Source organism: Cannabis sativa, chromosome 3, assembly GCF_029168945.1.
Source record: "Cannabis sativa cultivar Pink pepper isolate KNU-18-1 chromosome 3, ASM2916894v1, whole genome shotgun sequence".
NCBI lineage: Eukaryota > Viridiplantae > Streptophyta > Magnoliopsida > Rosales > Cannabaceae > Cannabis > Cannabis sativa.
In genome coordinates, this window is record NC_083603.1 from 20210578 (window position 1) to 20225983 (window position 15406).

Sequence of the window (15406 nt, forward strand, 5' to 3'; positions counted from 1 at the left end):
AAGTAAGATCCAAAAAGGGACGAAAAAATCATACAAGAAAGGCCCTGAGAAAACTATCAAAAATCTGAATAAGATTGACTCGTGGACTATGCAGAACTTTAACTGCAAAACTATGTAAGAAATCCTATGTGTTCATACTTTTTATTTTACAGCCTTTATTTTTTCTGTGTGAGATCGTCACTATTAGGCTCAAATTTGGTTAACGAAAATCTGCGTTAACAGTTTGGTGCTTTCATTGAGAGCCTTTCTGAAAAAGCTCAGAAAAAAACCCTCATTTCTTTTGAAGAAAAATCACCTCCTTCATGGCTGAAAATCCAAAAAATGTTAATACCCCACATGAGGAAAGCCATCATCGTCCTGGGAAAGAGCCCATGGGATCCAGAAGATCTACCAACCGGTAGTCCAGACGGACCACCTGTTCCAGGAGGACTCAGACTGAGGGTGGCCCCACCACTCGGGCCACACGTTCCCGAAGGACCCAACCTGACGTTGGTCCTAGTACGCGAACAACACGCTCGAGGAGAACTCAGCGTGGGAGTGACCAGAACCCTAGGACGAGGGATGCAAAGCCCAATCGTGGAGGTACCCAGCCTATGGGAGAAAGTACTTATGAAATGGAAAACTACCGCCTAAGACGCCGTCTGGAAGAGGCGCAGCGGCGGAACGCTAAATTAGAACGTGATGCAGCCACGGCCAGGGCGGCACAGGGGACAAATGCTCAAAATTAACCTGAACTTGGAGTGAGAAAACCGCAAGGCAGGCCTCGTGGCTCACAAACTAGGAGACAGAAAAATGCCCAGGAAGAACAACCCAGGGAAAATGAGATGCCCCCTGAAAATCAGAATGATCAGCTAGAAACCCTCTCACCGAAATGAGAATGGGAGGCAACTGAAAAACTGATGAACAAGAAATTCCTCATGACAATGAGGAGGATCTTGGGACTCAACTTGGAGAACATAGGTCACCTGCGAGAAATCACCAGCGTTCTTCCCGAACCCATAAAAGCGAGGGCTTGTACAGACCCTAATGGGGGAAATACGACAAACCAAACTCAGGGGGAAAGAACAGAGCGTGAAGAAGCAAGTTTGACCTCAAAACGGTCAAGGACCCACAGTCGATCAACTTGAAGAGGAGAGAGTACTCAACGAGCTAATGATCGAGAAAACATGGGAACCAGTAAATCCGTAAGTCACTCAAAGACGAGGTCCATGAGCAGGACGAAGTCTATGAGTAGGACGCAATCTGTGAGTAAGACGAGGACTGTCAGCAATTACTCCCAACCGAATTTGTAAGAGCACTTGAATCGAAAGAAACCTGACCTTCGCCAACAACTTGGTCCAAAGCAAGAGGATGTCATCTAATTGCGAATAGACGAGTTGGAGGATAAGTTCAGGAGATATCAAGTGGGGGAACTAGGGAGACAATCTGGATACGACTCAAACGAGGAGCTTGAGCCGTATCACCCAGATATTATGAATACCCCTTTTTCTTCGGGATTCAAAAACCCCGCATGTCTCGTCGTATGACGAAACCACTGATCTGATCTCGCATTTGAACAACTTCAATACAATAATGCGAGAGAGTAATGTGACGAATAATTTACGTTGTATCTTGTTCCCCACCTTGCTTATTGGAGCCGCAAGCAGCTGGTTTAACAAGTTTACTCACCATTCAATAACTTCCTGGGAGTAGATGTCCAGGGATTTTAAGAAACAGTTCCAGGTTGCTAGGGATAGACGACCCAAAGTGACCTCGCTAACCAATATAAAGCAACAACCCAGCGAGACACTTAAGGCGTACTTAAGTCGTTTTAGCACGGCTGCAGCTAGGGTTATGAATTTGGATGATAATACACAACTTACAGCCCTACAGGCAGGGATCTCTACGAATCCATCAATCACTGAGGGCGAGTTGTGGGACGACTTACAGGGTCGTCCAGTAAGAAACATCACTGAGTTCAACGAAAGGGCTCAGGTATTCGTTCGAAAACAAGAAGTCCGAAAAGAAATGAATTTTTTGAAAACAGGCTCGAGAGACAAACCCAGAAACGTTTCGACAAGTAGTGTTTCAATAAGAATCGATAACTTGGGGGCTTCTGGCTCAAAGAGAAAGGACAGTTCCAAGGAACCGTCAAAGGATAAAAAGAAACAAAAGAAGCACGATAAGTACGTGCCAGTGTATACTATTAATGTGGAGCTTAATGAAACTTGGGAGAATATTTACCTCGCACATGAGCAAAAGGTTGCCTTCGGCAAGCCTGAGCCCATGAGGAATGCGAGGAGCAAAAGAGATCCTAACAGGTATTGTAAATTCCACAAGGATATTGGGCACACGATCGACAAATGTCACCAATTGAAAGATGAGATAGAAAGTCTCATCGCTCGAGGCCATTTTAAACAGTACGTGAAAAGGCAGGGCCACGAATACAACCAGCCCAGTCTGCCCAATAACCCAAACAACCAGGGGTTACAACCTCTTCCCGTGGAAGGGGAGGACATCCTGGTTATTTCGGGAGGGCCACATATCGCAGGGGAAAGCAATAACGCCCAGAAAAGATATGTGAAAGAGATAAAGAACGAGCAGTCGGTATTTGCCCCAGAACCTTCCAAGAAGGTGAACTCAGAGGAACCTCCAATTATATTCACGGAGGAATACGAGAAAAACGTGAGATATCCTCACATTGATCCATTGGTGATTACCATTCAACTCACCAATAAAAGGATCAAGAGGGTGTTGATAGACAACAGGAGCTCAGTAAATATTCTTTATAAGGAAACACTGAGGAATATGGGTGAGCATTTAGCCCAATGGGCCGACCAAACCGGCCAACCCAATCCAAAAATGGGTCGAGCATGCTCTCTTTTAGTGGGCCGAAATTCTGTTGGGTTGAAAAACTTACAACCCGTTATTATTGGGTTGATCACAGGTTGGAAGTTTTCTAACCCATTCAACCCAACCCGGGCCGGCCCAATAAGATATATTAAAAAAAAATTAATATACATTATTTTTAAGTTTTAACAATCATACCCATTAGTATTTAGTCCCTCATTTTCTCCTTAGTCCAAACCCTAGAAGTGCAGCCACACACTATTTTTGAAATTGAAAAACCCTAAAAGAAGCAAATAGTCCACTCCCAGGTCTCCCAGCTGCGCCGCCCCGTGTTCTTCCCTCTATCTCTGATTACTCCGTTTATTAGGCTGTAGCTGTTGGGTTTTATGCCCTAAATAAAACTCATTTCATATAATCAGATTTACTTATTAATAAAGATCAGAAATAACATTTTATGTTGCATGGTTCACATGATTTATTTCATGATTATATGTGTATATAATGTATGAATTCTTTTTAAGTCCAGAACATATGAGTTGGTTAAAGATTATAGTGTTGTCAGCACAGTGGAATATAATCTTTATTATATGTTCAAAAGTTGATTCCCTGATTTGTCAGAACACTGGATTTAGACTGACATGGTATAATCAGCGATAGGTATTCTTACACCTTGGAAAAGTGTTATGTCCTTTCCAGGACATTGGCAAAGTTTACCAGTATCGGATGCATGGAGTATGCATTGGAATGGACCGATATTGAACTTTGAATTAGATTTTGAAACTTACCGTAAATATCTATTCAATTCAATATCACCTGTTGATCCTAGATCACATGATCGAAATCCTGATATGGTTAGGCTCAATTTCTAGAGTGTTACTCGTGTTCTTTGATTTGTTAGTTAAGCCTACTTTTGGGTCAGGGTGATACTTACATTTTGGGAACACGGTAGTGCAATTGAGTGGGGGAGCGCTAACATAAATATGGAATCTATAGCTTCTATTTGGCAAATAGAAGTAAAGGATGATTTCCTTCGAGCTTAACCAAACGAAGATAAATGGTGGAGATCTCATTTCACTTAGGTGAAATATCATTTATACAGGGTTAAGTGTTTTAAGGATAAAATACATTGTAGGGTGTTACGATAATTTAATCCTGTACAGTGTAAATCATCTATATAGAGGATCATTGATCACATTAGGGTTATAACAATGGATAACTAATGACGTGTCTATATCGTGGAACATATAGAGCGTTTCTATATGACTGAGAGTGCAATTCCAAGTTCTAAGTGTGGATTCAATGAGGAATTAATAAGTTAGGGAATTTACTTGGTAAATTCGGTTCGACTTATTGGAAGCTCGGTTATATAGACCCATGGTCCCCATACTAGTTGAGGCCATACTGCTTGTAAGACTCAGTTAATTGATTTTAATTAATCAATTATAATTCTAAAAGTTAGACTATGTCTACTTTATGAATTCTCACAGTTTAAGGATGAAATCGTAAATAAAAGGGTTTCTAGGTTTAATTATTAATTAAGAGACTTTGTATGTCTAATTAATAATTATTTTAAATGAAAATATTATTTAATAATCTATTTTAGTTATTAAATAATTAGTTTTGGCATTTAAATGATTAGAATTGGAAAAATGGCATTTTTGGAGAAATTGAAATAAAATTGAGGAAACTGCAAAATCCAAGTGAGGCCCATTTCCCTCTATGGCCGAGCACTCCTTTGTGTTTCCCAATAATTATTTTTATTTTTTAATTGCCATGTAATTGCTAATCAAAGCCTAGCTATAATAGGAAAGTGGTGGATCACACTAAATAAGGCAGTTAATTGATTACACAGTAATTAAGGAAACTGTTTTATTTAGAAAGTTGTGCTCTCCCTTTTCCCTATATAAAGGAACCTTGCTCTCTTCTCTTAGATGGAGGAAAAGCCACAAAATTAAGAGAGAAAAGAGAGAGAATTTTCGAAATCCTTGTGAGATGAGTAGTGCCCACACACATCAAGTGGTATCTCAATCATAGTATGGAAGACTATGGAATTTCTGCATCAAAGAAGGAGAAAAGAAGATCCAGGTTCAGATCTTGGTGATGCTCTGCTACAGAAAGGAATCAAGGGCTAGAGATCTGAACGGAAGGAGTCATATTATTCTGTTGCACCCACTGTAAGGTTTTCTAACTTTATATGTGTTTATTTTCATTGTTTTAGAATTCATATTAGGTTGTTAATCCAACATACTTGTTAGTAAATCTAGATCCTGGTAAAATAATTTCCAACAACTGGCACCAGAGCCATGGTAATGATTTACTTTCATGTAATATGAATTAAAACGATGATTGCATGTTTCTGTGTTGATTTGGATGGTTTCATGTTGGTTTATGTGCTTATGTGATGAATGTTTATGTTGTACGAAATTTTTCCATGAAATATAATTTTTCAATTTTTTAAAATATTTTATTTGGATTCCTTGTGAAAAATTAAGCAATTTTGTTTTTTACGGAACTCGATTCCGATAAAAATTGAGAAAGTTATGAATTTTGGAAAATCGGGATTTCGGGTATGCAAGGGTGCTCAATCGTGAGCACCAGGCACTCGGATCTGACTCCCATCCGCGCGCGTCCCTCGGTCGATCACCCTGCAGCTGACCGAGTTTTCTCGGTCAGGCACCCTGCAGGCGCCGAGCTTCCTCGGCGTGAGCACCCCATCCGCGCGCGTGTGAGGCTGCTGGCAGCCTCCTGGGCTGCTGCATGCAGCCAGTTTCCCAAATTGCGGATTTTTGGGATTTTTTCCCAAAAATCCAATTTTTTCATGGGTTTGTTTCCCAAAAAATTCATTTTTCCTTTTTTAAATATTTCTAAATTGAAATGTTTCCAATTTTAAATATTTTCAATTTGGAATTTTTTCCAATTTTAAATATTTCTATTTTGGATTGTTTCCAATTTTTAAATATTTCCTATTATGGTCAGATTTAAAAATTTGTTAAGTTCTTTAATATTTATTTATTATTTAATTATAAGATTAGATATTTTGATATTTAAGATATTTTAAATTAAAAGATAACTTTGTCTTTTTATTTAAAATATTATATTAAAATTATCTTATATGGTAAATTAAATAATTAATAAATTTGAAATTAACATAGATATTTTTATAGATATACTTACCATAATATTTTTTTCAAATTCAAAAATTTGTTATTTTGTTAAATATTTGATTATTTATAAATTATAAGTTTAAAAACGATATTTTTTTTCTATAAATATATATATAGATCATTTTTTTCCTTATTAGAAATTTATAAATCATATCTTAAATATTTAAATAACATAGATATTTTTGTAGAGATTTGAATATTGCTTAATTTGAGATATTTTGACATATAATTATGGTAATTATTATTTAACCAAATCTATTTTAAAATTGGTTTATTTTATTAAATTATAAGATCTGAAAGTGATATTGGAGATTCTTTCCTTTCAAATCATTGATCTTATTAGATATTTAATTTGATTCAAATAAACCTATATATTTTAAAATTAGTTTCCTTTATTTGGTTAGTTTAAGAATAATAATTTAATTATATTAATATCTTGATTCACATCTGTTACATGGAAAATGTTTGTTTGTTTATATTGTTTATTCAAAACTTTTTAACAAACCTATTATTTATCTGATCTAAATTTCTATGATTAACTTGTTGACAGATCATGATCCATTGATCTGATTTTAATCATAGTTCAATTGACGATAGATCTTATAAATAATTTGTAACAGGTAAATTTTGTACTTCTTTCATCTGTGTAAACCTAGTAACATGATAGGGCCCATCCAAATCTTTTGACCTGTGTGAGCCTATATGTTTGCTTTTGGGCTTAGATACATATAGGGAGCCCATTTAAGTTTTTACTAAGTAAATGGACTAGGTTGCTAAAATAAATTTTGACATAAGAAAATTTATTTAGGCCCAATTAGATTTGGGCTTATTCAATGAATAACAATTGTTTATTTTAAGGTTAAATTCCTCTCTTTTGGGCCTTGTGTGAGAGTTGGGGGCCATAGAAGTGGGTACGACATACTGAACCCAGCTCCCCCTCACATGAACTACCCCAATTGTGAAGGCCCATTTGCCTTATTTAAATAATTGTATTAGGTTAATTATATTAGTCTAACCTAATTAAAATTGAATTAGCAACATAATTAACTTTTAAAATATATGAAATTTATTTTTCATTGTAATATTTTAAAGTTAATTTTAGAAAAACACTTAGTCAATGATATATTCTAAACAGTTATTTCTAATACTAGTTATTATTTCTAATATTAAATAGGAAAATATCATAGATTGTGAAATTAATTGTTTCCTAATTAATTTTGGTACAATCTAAGTTTAGTATATTTTCCTAGTATTAAACTAGAATTAATAATTAAGTTTCCTCTTTACTTAATTATTTATTTCTTGAATTTAATACATTTAATTAAATTGAAAATTTCAATATCTAAGTTGATTTTCATCATGATACTTTAATATTGTTATTTTCATGTTATTTAATTAAAGTTGAAAATTATTTTAAGTTTGGAATCTTATTTCAGAATAACTTAAGTTTGAATAATTTTCAGAATATATTTTATTTTATTTTATTAATCATTTCCCAAAATTTCGAAATTGCATCACCTTGATGCAGAAATTTCAAATTTTATTTGAAAAATAGATTAAAGTTGAAAATTATATATTTAATTTTGGACCAACTTAAATCAGTGACTTTTTCATTTGATGGTTAATTAAAATAAATGAACTAAAATATATAATAATTAGAAATTGAATTAATTAGTCTATGAAAAGTCTAGATAGTTATTATCTGTTTTGCTTGAAGTATTTTTCTAGTGTATTTAATTAAATAGAAAATTAATATTTAAGTTGATTTTTTAATCATGATACTTAAATATTTGAAATTTTTCTTAGATATTTAATTAAATAGGAAAATTATATTTTTTGTTGAAAATTAATTTTTTAATTAATTTTGGGACAACATAAAATTAGAGTAATTTTCCAGGATTTATTTTTATTTTATTTTAAAGCATTTTTCGAAATGCAATATATATTTATTAAAAAATTAAATTTGAGTTGTAAATTAATTTTGAAACAACTGAAATTGAATAATTTTCTAAATATTTATGGAAATTATTACTAAGATGGAAATAATTCACGTTATTTATCTATCTAAGTATAATTTATAAATATTAAATTAAAATTTATATTTGGAATTTTTCATTCTAAATTGAAAATTTTAATTAAATAAATATATATTTAAAATAAATGGATTAAAATAAATATTAGAAGAAAATACAAACCTTCATTAAATAATGAGCTTTATTATAAGGATATTCGATCTCCATTGTTGGTTTTACATAGCTATTGTTTTAGTGAGTAATCCTCCCTAATGGAGGAACGTTCATTAGCAAGTTAGCACCGTTTAATCTCGAAAGATAAGTAATCTTGTAAGTTTTTTATATAGTTTATGATCACCCTAATGGTGGCGACTGTATAAGACTTGCAAGAATATGAAACAATGGTGAAAGCTCATAAGATAGAATAGCCTTGACTCTCGCCTAAACGGGACAACGCGGATTCACATCTTGATCGAATAAAAGGTTGCTAGAATGTTGATCATTTTAGATGAGCTGACAACTCTATTCAATGAATGGTAGCTTTGACTCTCGCCTAAACGGGACACTGATATCAGTTTGTTGAAAACCTTGGAAATTATTTAGGATTGTATGTTTTAGTATTTTCACTTGTCATTCCTACTTGCTATGTGCTTCATAATTTTTGAATTGTGTATGAATTTGTATTGAACCATGTTTTTTTCTGTTATTAAATTGTAGTTTAATTTCGAATCTTCATTGTTGGTCTAACTTGATTTGTTTTTCTAATGAGATAAATCCCTAATGGATTTTCACCATTAGACTAACATAATAGTGTTAGATCTCGAAAGATAAATATTGTATGTGCAACATCTAGCTGTTCATCAATTGATGACACCTTAGACTAATGTTTTACAATATGAAACAAGAAGATTGTATAAATAAGATTACTTTGACTCTCGCTAATCGGAGCATCGTTGGATTCTTATTTAAAACAAAATTATCCTAATTCCTCTTAGCTTATTCATTTCGAATTAGCTTAATGACATATCATTGGATGAATGGTCTATAAATCATATAAAGTCTTATTTTCTCTTAAGAAATTAGATGACGCATATGATTATATTCCCGAAATTCTATCCCAAAATGATATAAATCCTCAATCTTAGAAATCTCCTACTTGTATAGGCAAATCATAGAGTTAGATTAGTAGTGGTGGTCCAAGAGAGAATTAATAATTATACAGTTACACTTTCACAAGTGTTTCATAACCATTTTCTATCAATGGATTCAAACTGTATGAGTTTAGTATTCTGTGACCAGAATCCACTTGCACTATTCTAAGAACTCTTTGATGTTGATGTAACTTAAGTCATCAAAAGATACAACCACATATTTTATAAATCTATGGCATTTGTATCTTGTTCATAGTGGTTTTGACAAGATCTTCTCTGCAAAGAGTTAATATGCCTATATCCACTGAAAGAAATTTCATCTCATTCGCAGATGGATGTACATTCAGGGGTGGATATGAGTTTTCGTTGTATTCTTAAAACGATCACTCTAGATTTTACATTATGCAAAAGAAATTTGAAATGTTTGAAAAATTTCATGAATTTCTAGCAATGGTGAAGGTAAGTGGTTAAAGATCTTGCGAACTGATAGGGGTGGAGAAAAAGTTAGTAGATATGCAGTTCAAAGATCATTAATTTGATTTTTGAATTATATCCAAACTTACCTCCCCAGAAATTCGAGTTGGATATTGATGATTAGTTACTAGTCGTTGCCTAAATCCTTCTATGGTAATAAAATTTCAGAATGATGCAATGGTTGTATACTTAATGTAAATCATTACTAGATTCATGGATGACCTAATCTAAATCTTAAGAAAAGCTAGAACTGCTAACCCTGGTTTGCATGTTTGTTAGCTATTCTAAGTGATTAGGGGTGGAGCATCCCATAGTCATTAGATAAGAAAGTGTTTGTTTAAACAAATACTGCTTTTCTAAGAAAATGACTAAGTCTGAAAATAAAGTAGCAAATAAAGGAGATATTTTTTTTGATTCCATAAGTGTTCTATCATCTTATTTTACAAGATGATCCCACTGCCTTTGTTGTCTTAACACAACTGAAGAGGTCTATACCATTTAGTTTTCTTAGACATAGTTCACGGTACCTTGTCGTAGTGGGAGAGTTTCTAGGAACTCACTCTTCTCATGACTTGGAAGACACTAGTGATTAAAATCCATTGTGAGTTTAAACAAGTAATGGATTGTCAAGATAAGAAACTAAGAAGAAAGCCAATAGAACTATGGTTTGATCCATTCACATGGAGTAACCTAAATTTTTCTATTACAAGGACATGAAAGGAAATTTTCGTTAATAAGTATATTCAATGGACTTAACAAAACTTCCTGTTCCTAGTATTATAGGTTTGAGTTTATATGAACCTATGGCTTGTGGTATACCTGGTAATTACTTACTCTAATGCAAGCATGAGATGCCGATGCATTTTCTTTCCAATGGAAATCTATAGAAGCTTCACAACTTCTTAGAGATAGATTTTATTTATCTAAGGAAAAGTCTCAACTATTCCAGAGAAGATAAAGCCATGAAAGAATTTCTTAAATCAACAGTGAGAGGTCTCATATATGCTTTAGTATGCCTTAGACCAGACACCTGCTGTTGAGTGGGAGTAATGAGTAAGTATCAGATTAATCCAGGAGAGGAACATTGGAAGACAATCAAGTAAATTTTTCAGATTAAGAAGAGGAACTATATGTTAGTCAATAAGGGTGGTTTTGAAACTCTTAGACTACACCACATCAGATTTCAAGACTTGCCTTTGTGCTAGAAAGTCTGCTGATGAGATGGTGATTACTTTGGGGGTGGAGTAGTGATTTTGGAGAAGTGTAAAAACCTATCTGAAATTTCTTGGTCTACCAGAGAGAGACTGAATGTTAAAAGTTGCAGGAAAGATACTTATTCAGTCTAAGGAAAGTTCTATACATTTGTGGCAGTGTTCCAACTTGCCTTAACTACTAGGGTTACTTCCTGTATAACAAAAGAGTAGTTGCCCAAAAGTATAGAATCCAGTATCCCAAATGAGTAGACATATAGAGAGGAATTTCACATTATCAAGGATTTTGTGATTAAGGAAGAGTAATGGTGGAGAAGAGGTTGTGTTTAATTCAACCTGTCAGATCCCATTACGAGGAGTATACTACTATTACACTTGATTGGTATATCAAGGTGTTAATGATTATTTGAAATGCACTTTTTGTTTTATATTAGTGCAAGTGGGAGTTTGTTGGGTTTTATGCCCTAAATAAAACTCATTTCATATAATCAGATTTACTTATTAATAAAGATCAGAAATAACATTTTATGTTGCATGGTTCACATGATTTATTTCATGATTATATGTGTATATAATGTATGAATTCTTTTTAAGTCCAGAACATATGAGTTGGTTAAAGATTATAGTGTTGTCGGCACGGTGGAATATAATCTTTATTATATGTTCAAAAGTTGATTCCCCGATTTGTCGAACACCGGATTTAGATCGACATGGTATAATCGGCGATAGGTATTCTTACACCTTGGAAAAGTGTTATGTCCTTTCCGGGACATTGGCAAAGTTTACCGGATCGGATGCATGGAGTATGCATTGGAATGGACCGATATTGAACTTTGAATTAGATTTTGAAACTTACCGTAAATATCTATTCAATTCAATATCACCTGTTGATCCTAGATCACATGATCGAAATCCTGATATGGTTAGGCTCAATTTCAAGAGTGTTACTCGTGTTCTTTGATTTGTTAGTTAAGCCTACTTTTGGGTCAGGGTGATACTTACATTTTGGGAACACGGTAGTGCAATTGAGTGGGGGAGCGCTAACATAAATATGGAATCTATAGCTTCTATTTGGCAAATAGAAGTAAAGGATGATTTCCTTCGAGCTTAACCAAACGAAGATAAATGGTGGAGATCTCATTTCACTTAGGTGAAATATCATTTATACAGGGTTAAGTGTTTTAAGGATAAAATACATTGTAGGGTGTTACGGTAATTTAATCCTGTACAGTGTAAATCATCTATATAGAGGATCATTGATCACATTAGGGTTATAACAATGGATAACTAATGACGTGTCTATATCGTGGAACATATAGAGCGTTTCTATATGACTGAGAGTACAATTCCAAGTTCTAAGTGTGGATTCAAAGAGGAATTAATAAGTTAGGGAATTTACTTGGTAAATTCGGTTCGACTTATTGGAAGCTCGGTTATATAGACCCATGGTCCCCATACTAGTTGAGGCCATACTGCTTGTAAGACTCAGTTAATTGATTTTAATTAATCAATTATAATTCTAAAAGTTAGACTATGTCTACTTTATGAATTCTCACAGTTTAAGGATGAAATCGTAAATAAAAGGGTTTCTAGGTTTAATTATTAATTAAGAGACTTTGAATGTCTAATTAATAATTATTTTAAATGACAATATTATTTAATAATCTATTTTAGTTATTAAATAATTAGTTTTGGCATTTAAATGATTAGAATTGGAAAAATGGCATTTTTGGAGAAATTGAAATAAAATTGAGGAAACTGCAAAATCCAAGTGAGGCCCATTTCCCTCTATGGCCGAGCACTCCTTTGTGTTTCCCAATTATTATTTTTATTTTTTAATTGCCATGTAATTGCTAATCAAAGCCTAGCTATAATAGGAAAGTGGTGGATCACACTAAATAAGGCAGTTAATTGATTACACAGTAATTAAGGAAACTGTTTTATTTGGAAAGTTGTGCTCTCCCTTTTCCCTATATAAAGGAACCTTGCTCTCTTCTCTTAGATGGAGGAAAAGCCACGAAATTAAGAGAGAAAAGAGAGAGAATTTTCGAAATCCTTGTGAGATGAGTAGTGCCCACACACATCAAGTGGTATCTCAATCATAGTATGGAAGACTATGGAATTTCTGCATCAAAGAAGGAGAAAAGAAGATCCAGGTTCAGATCTTGGTGATGCTCTGCTACAGAAAGGAATCAAGGGCTAGAGATCTGAACGGAAGGAGTCATATTATTCCGCTGCACCCACTGTAAGGTTTTCTAACTTTATATGTGTTTATTTTCATTGTTTTAGAATTCATATTAGGTTGTTAATCCAACATACTTGTTAGTAAATCTAGATCCTGGTAAAATAATTTCCAACAGTAGCACAGGTCGTCGGTGCCTATTCTTGTAAAGTTCTCCATTTTTTTTTCTTTTTCCTTTGATAGAAGTAAAAACTTGGAGGAAAGAATATCAATATCTGAATTTCATTTTGGTTTTCCTCTTTTTCTTTTGGCTCGGTGGAAAAAAACTCAGTTCGTCGTCAGATTTCTTTGCTCAGGTCTTCGTCACCGCCGCCGTCAAGTGTCATAGCTCACTATTCAGGTCTAAATCTCAACATCTCAGTTTGTTTTCTTGTATAATCTGATTTGGTCTTTGTGTTGTTTATTTGTGATAAAAAAAATATTTACTAAAAGAAAACTATTGTGAGCTCGTTAATTTGTGGTGTTGTTAATTGTTACTTAATCCTAATGCTTATGATCAAAAAGAAGTGAATCTGTTAAATTTTTTTATATGAATAATAATAATAATAATAATTTTATTTGTTACTGCATGTGATCAATCATAATCTGATCTGGTCTTTGTAATGTTTGTTTGTGTTAAAAAAATACTAATTTTTATTATGGTCTATATATTTTTTTGGTGTATATAAACATGGGATATGTTTGTATGTTATATTGTTTATTTTTTTTCTTTTTCAGATTGGACTCAAAGAATGAAAGTTGGAACTACCAAGTACCAATGAAAGAAGATAAGCTCTATAGTTATTTTTATTTGATTTAGCAATTTTGTTTATTCTTTGATTTGATTAACATATTATTTGTATTTTTTGTGTGTGATTAGTTCTGACTTTGTTTATTAATTTTTTGGTGTCTAATTATGTTTAAGTTATTTTGTTGTTTTTTTTTCCTTTTATTAGTTATAGACTTATAGATGATATATAGTAGTTTTATATAGATTGTCCATAAATTTGAATAATTTTCTGTTTTGAATTGTAGGTAATGAACTTGAGGACAAGGAATTACCGAAAGAGAAGACTTGAAATTCTTGATTGATGACAATAGAAATACTAGATGTTATTTTACTCATCTTTGGAGTCATTATGACACTATCTAGTTGATCTAGTAGGTAATTTATTAAGGAAAATTTTATAGTTTTAAGCCATAATTTCGGATGACTGTAATAAGTTTTGAATGACTTTACCTTATGTTTGAACTTTCTATGAACTTGTGTTCATATGCAGATTTAAATTTTGTAATTTTTTATAATTGTGAAAATTAGTAAGGGTTGTAACCCAACCCAAACCAACCCAACCCATGATGACTTGGGTTGGGTTGGGTTATACATAAAACTTAAAATGAATGGGTTAGAATATCATAGGCCGATCTTATTGGGTTGGCCCACAAAAATAGCCTCAACCCGGCCAATGCAACCCATGCACAACCCTACTGAGGAAGATGGGGCTCGAAAAAGCTAAATTGAGGCCTTGTATGGTAAATCTTTGCAGCTTCACTAGAGATAGTATTGTCAGTCTTGGCATAATCGAGCTCGCACTAACCTTGGGCGAGGAACCCCTATCTGCCACTGTTATGCAAGACTTCTTAGTTGTCGACCTGTCATTGGCTTACAACATATTATTGGGTCGTCCAACACTGATCGGACTAGGGGCAATTAGTTCGATCAAACACCTATCCTTGAAGTTTTAAACACCAGAAGGTGTAGGAGTGGTGCGAGGCAACCAGATGCTGGCTCGCAATTGCTATCGCATAGAGTTACAGCATAGGAAAGTCGGTCATTGATTGATGGCGATCTTGGCAGAAGACAGTGAAAAGAAGGATGAAGATCTTGACCCCCGAGTTCAAGATGAAAGAAACTTATTGAAACCAATTGAAGAATTGGAAGAGGTTATTCTCGACCTAAGAAATCCCACAAAGTGTGTATACATTGGGAAGAACCTGGACGAGCAACTCAAATAGCAGCTAATAAGTTTCCTAAGGGCGAACCAGTATCAATTTGCCTGGAGCCATGGAGATATGATAGGGATCGACCCTAACATTATATGCCATCATTTAAATATAAATCCAAACTACCCAGCGAAGAGACATAAATGGAGACCATTGGATTTCGAGAGGCAAGGGGCACTAAAACAGGAAGTGGACAAGTTGTTAGTCAATGACTTTATACGCGAGGTGTTTTATCCCTTGTGGATAACCAATCCTGTTCTCGTCCCAAAGCCTAACGGAACTTGGAGAACTTGTATTGATTTTTCTGATCTGAATAAGGCGTGCCCAAAATATTGTTTTCCAC

General features: G+C 33.8%; 1 protein-coding gene across 1 annotated transcript; it reads left to right on the forward strand.

The window, feature by feature from the left end:
* The first annotated feature begins 1692 nt into the window (after positions 1-1692).
* On the forward strand, positions 1693-14141 carry LOC115710945 (uncharacterized). Its single transcript, XM_030639293.2, has 2 exons — positions 1693-2791; positions 14098-14141. The coding sequence occupies exons 1-2, from the start codon at positions 1693-1695 to the stop codon at positions 14139-14141; spliced, it is 1143 nt and encodes a 380-aa protein (XP_030495153.2).
* Positions 14142-15406: the final 1265 nt, after the last annotated feature.

What these genes read in the sequence shown, in the direction of transcription:
- LOC115710945 (XM_030639293.2), top strand. Translation starts at nt 1,693, where the DNA reads ATGTCCAGGGATTTTAAGAAACAGTTCCAGGTTGCTAGGGATAGACGA. An exon ending in GGAAACACTGAGGAATATGG is followed by an intron (nt 2,792 to 14,097) that starts GTGAGCATTTAG and finishes TTTGAATTGTAG; the next exon opens with GTAATGAACTTGAGGACAAG.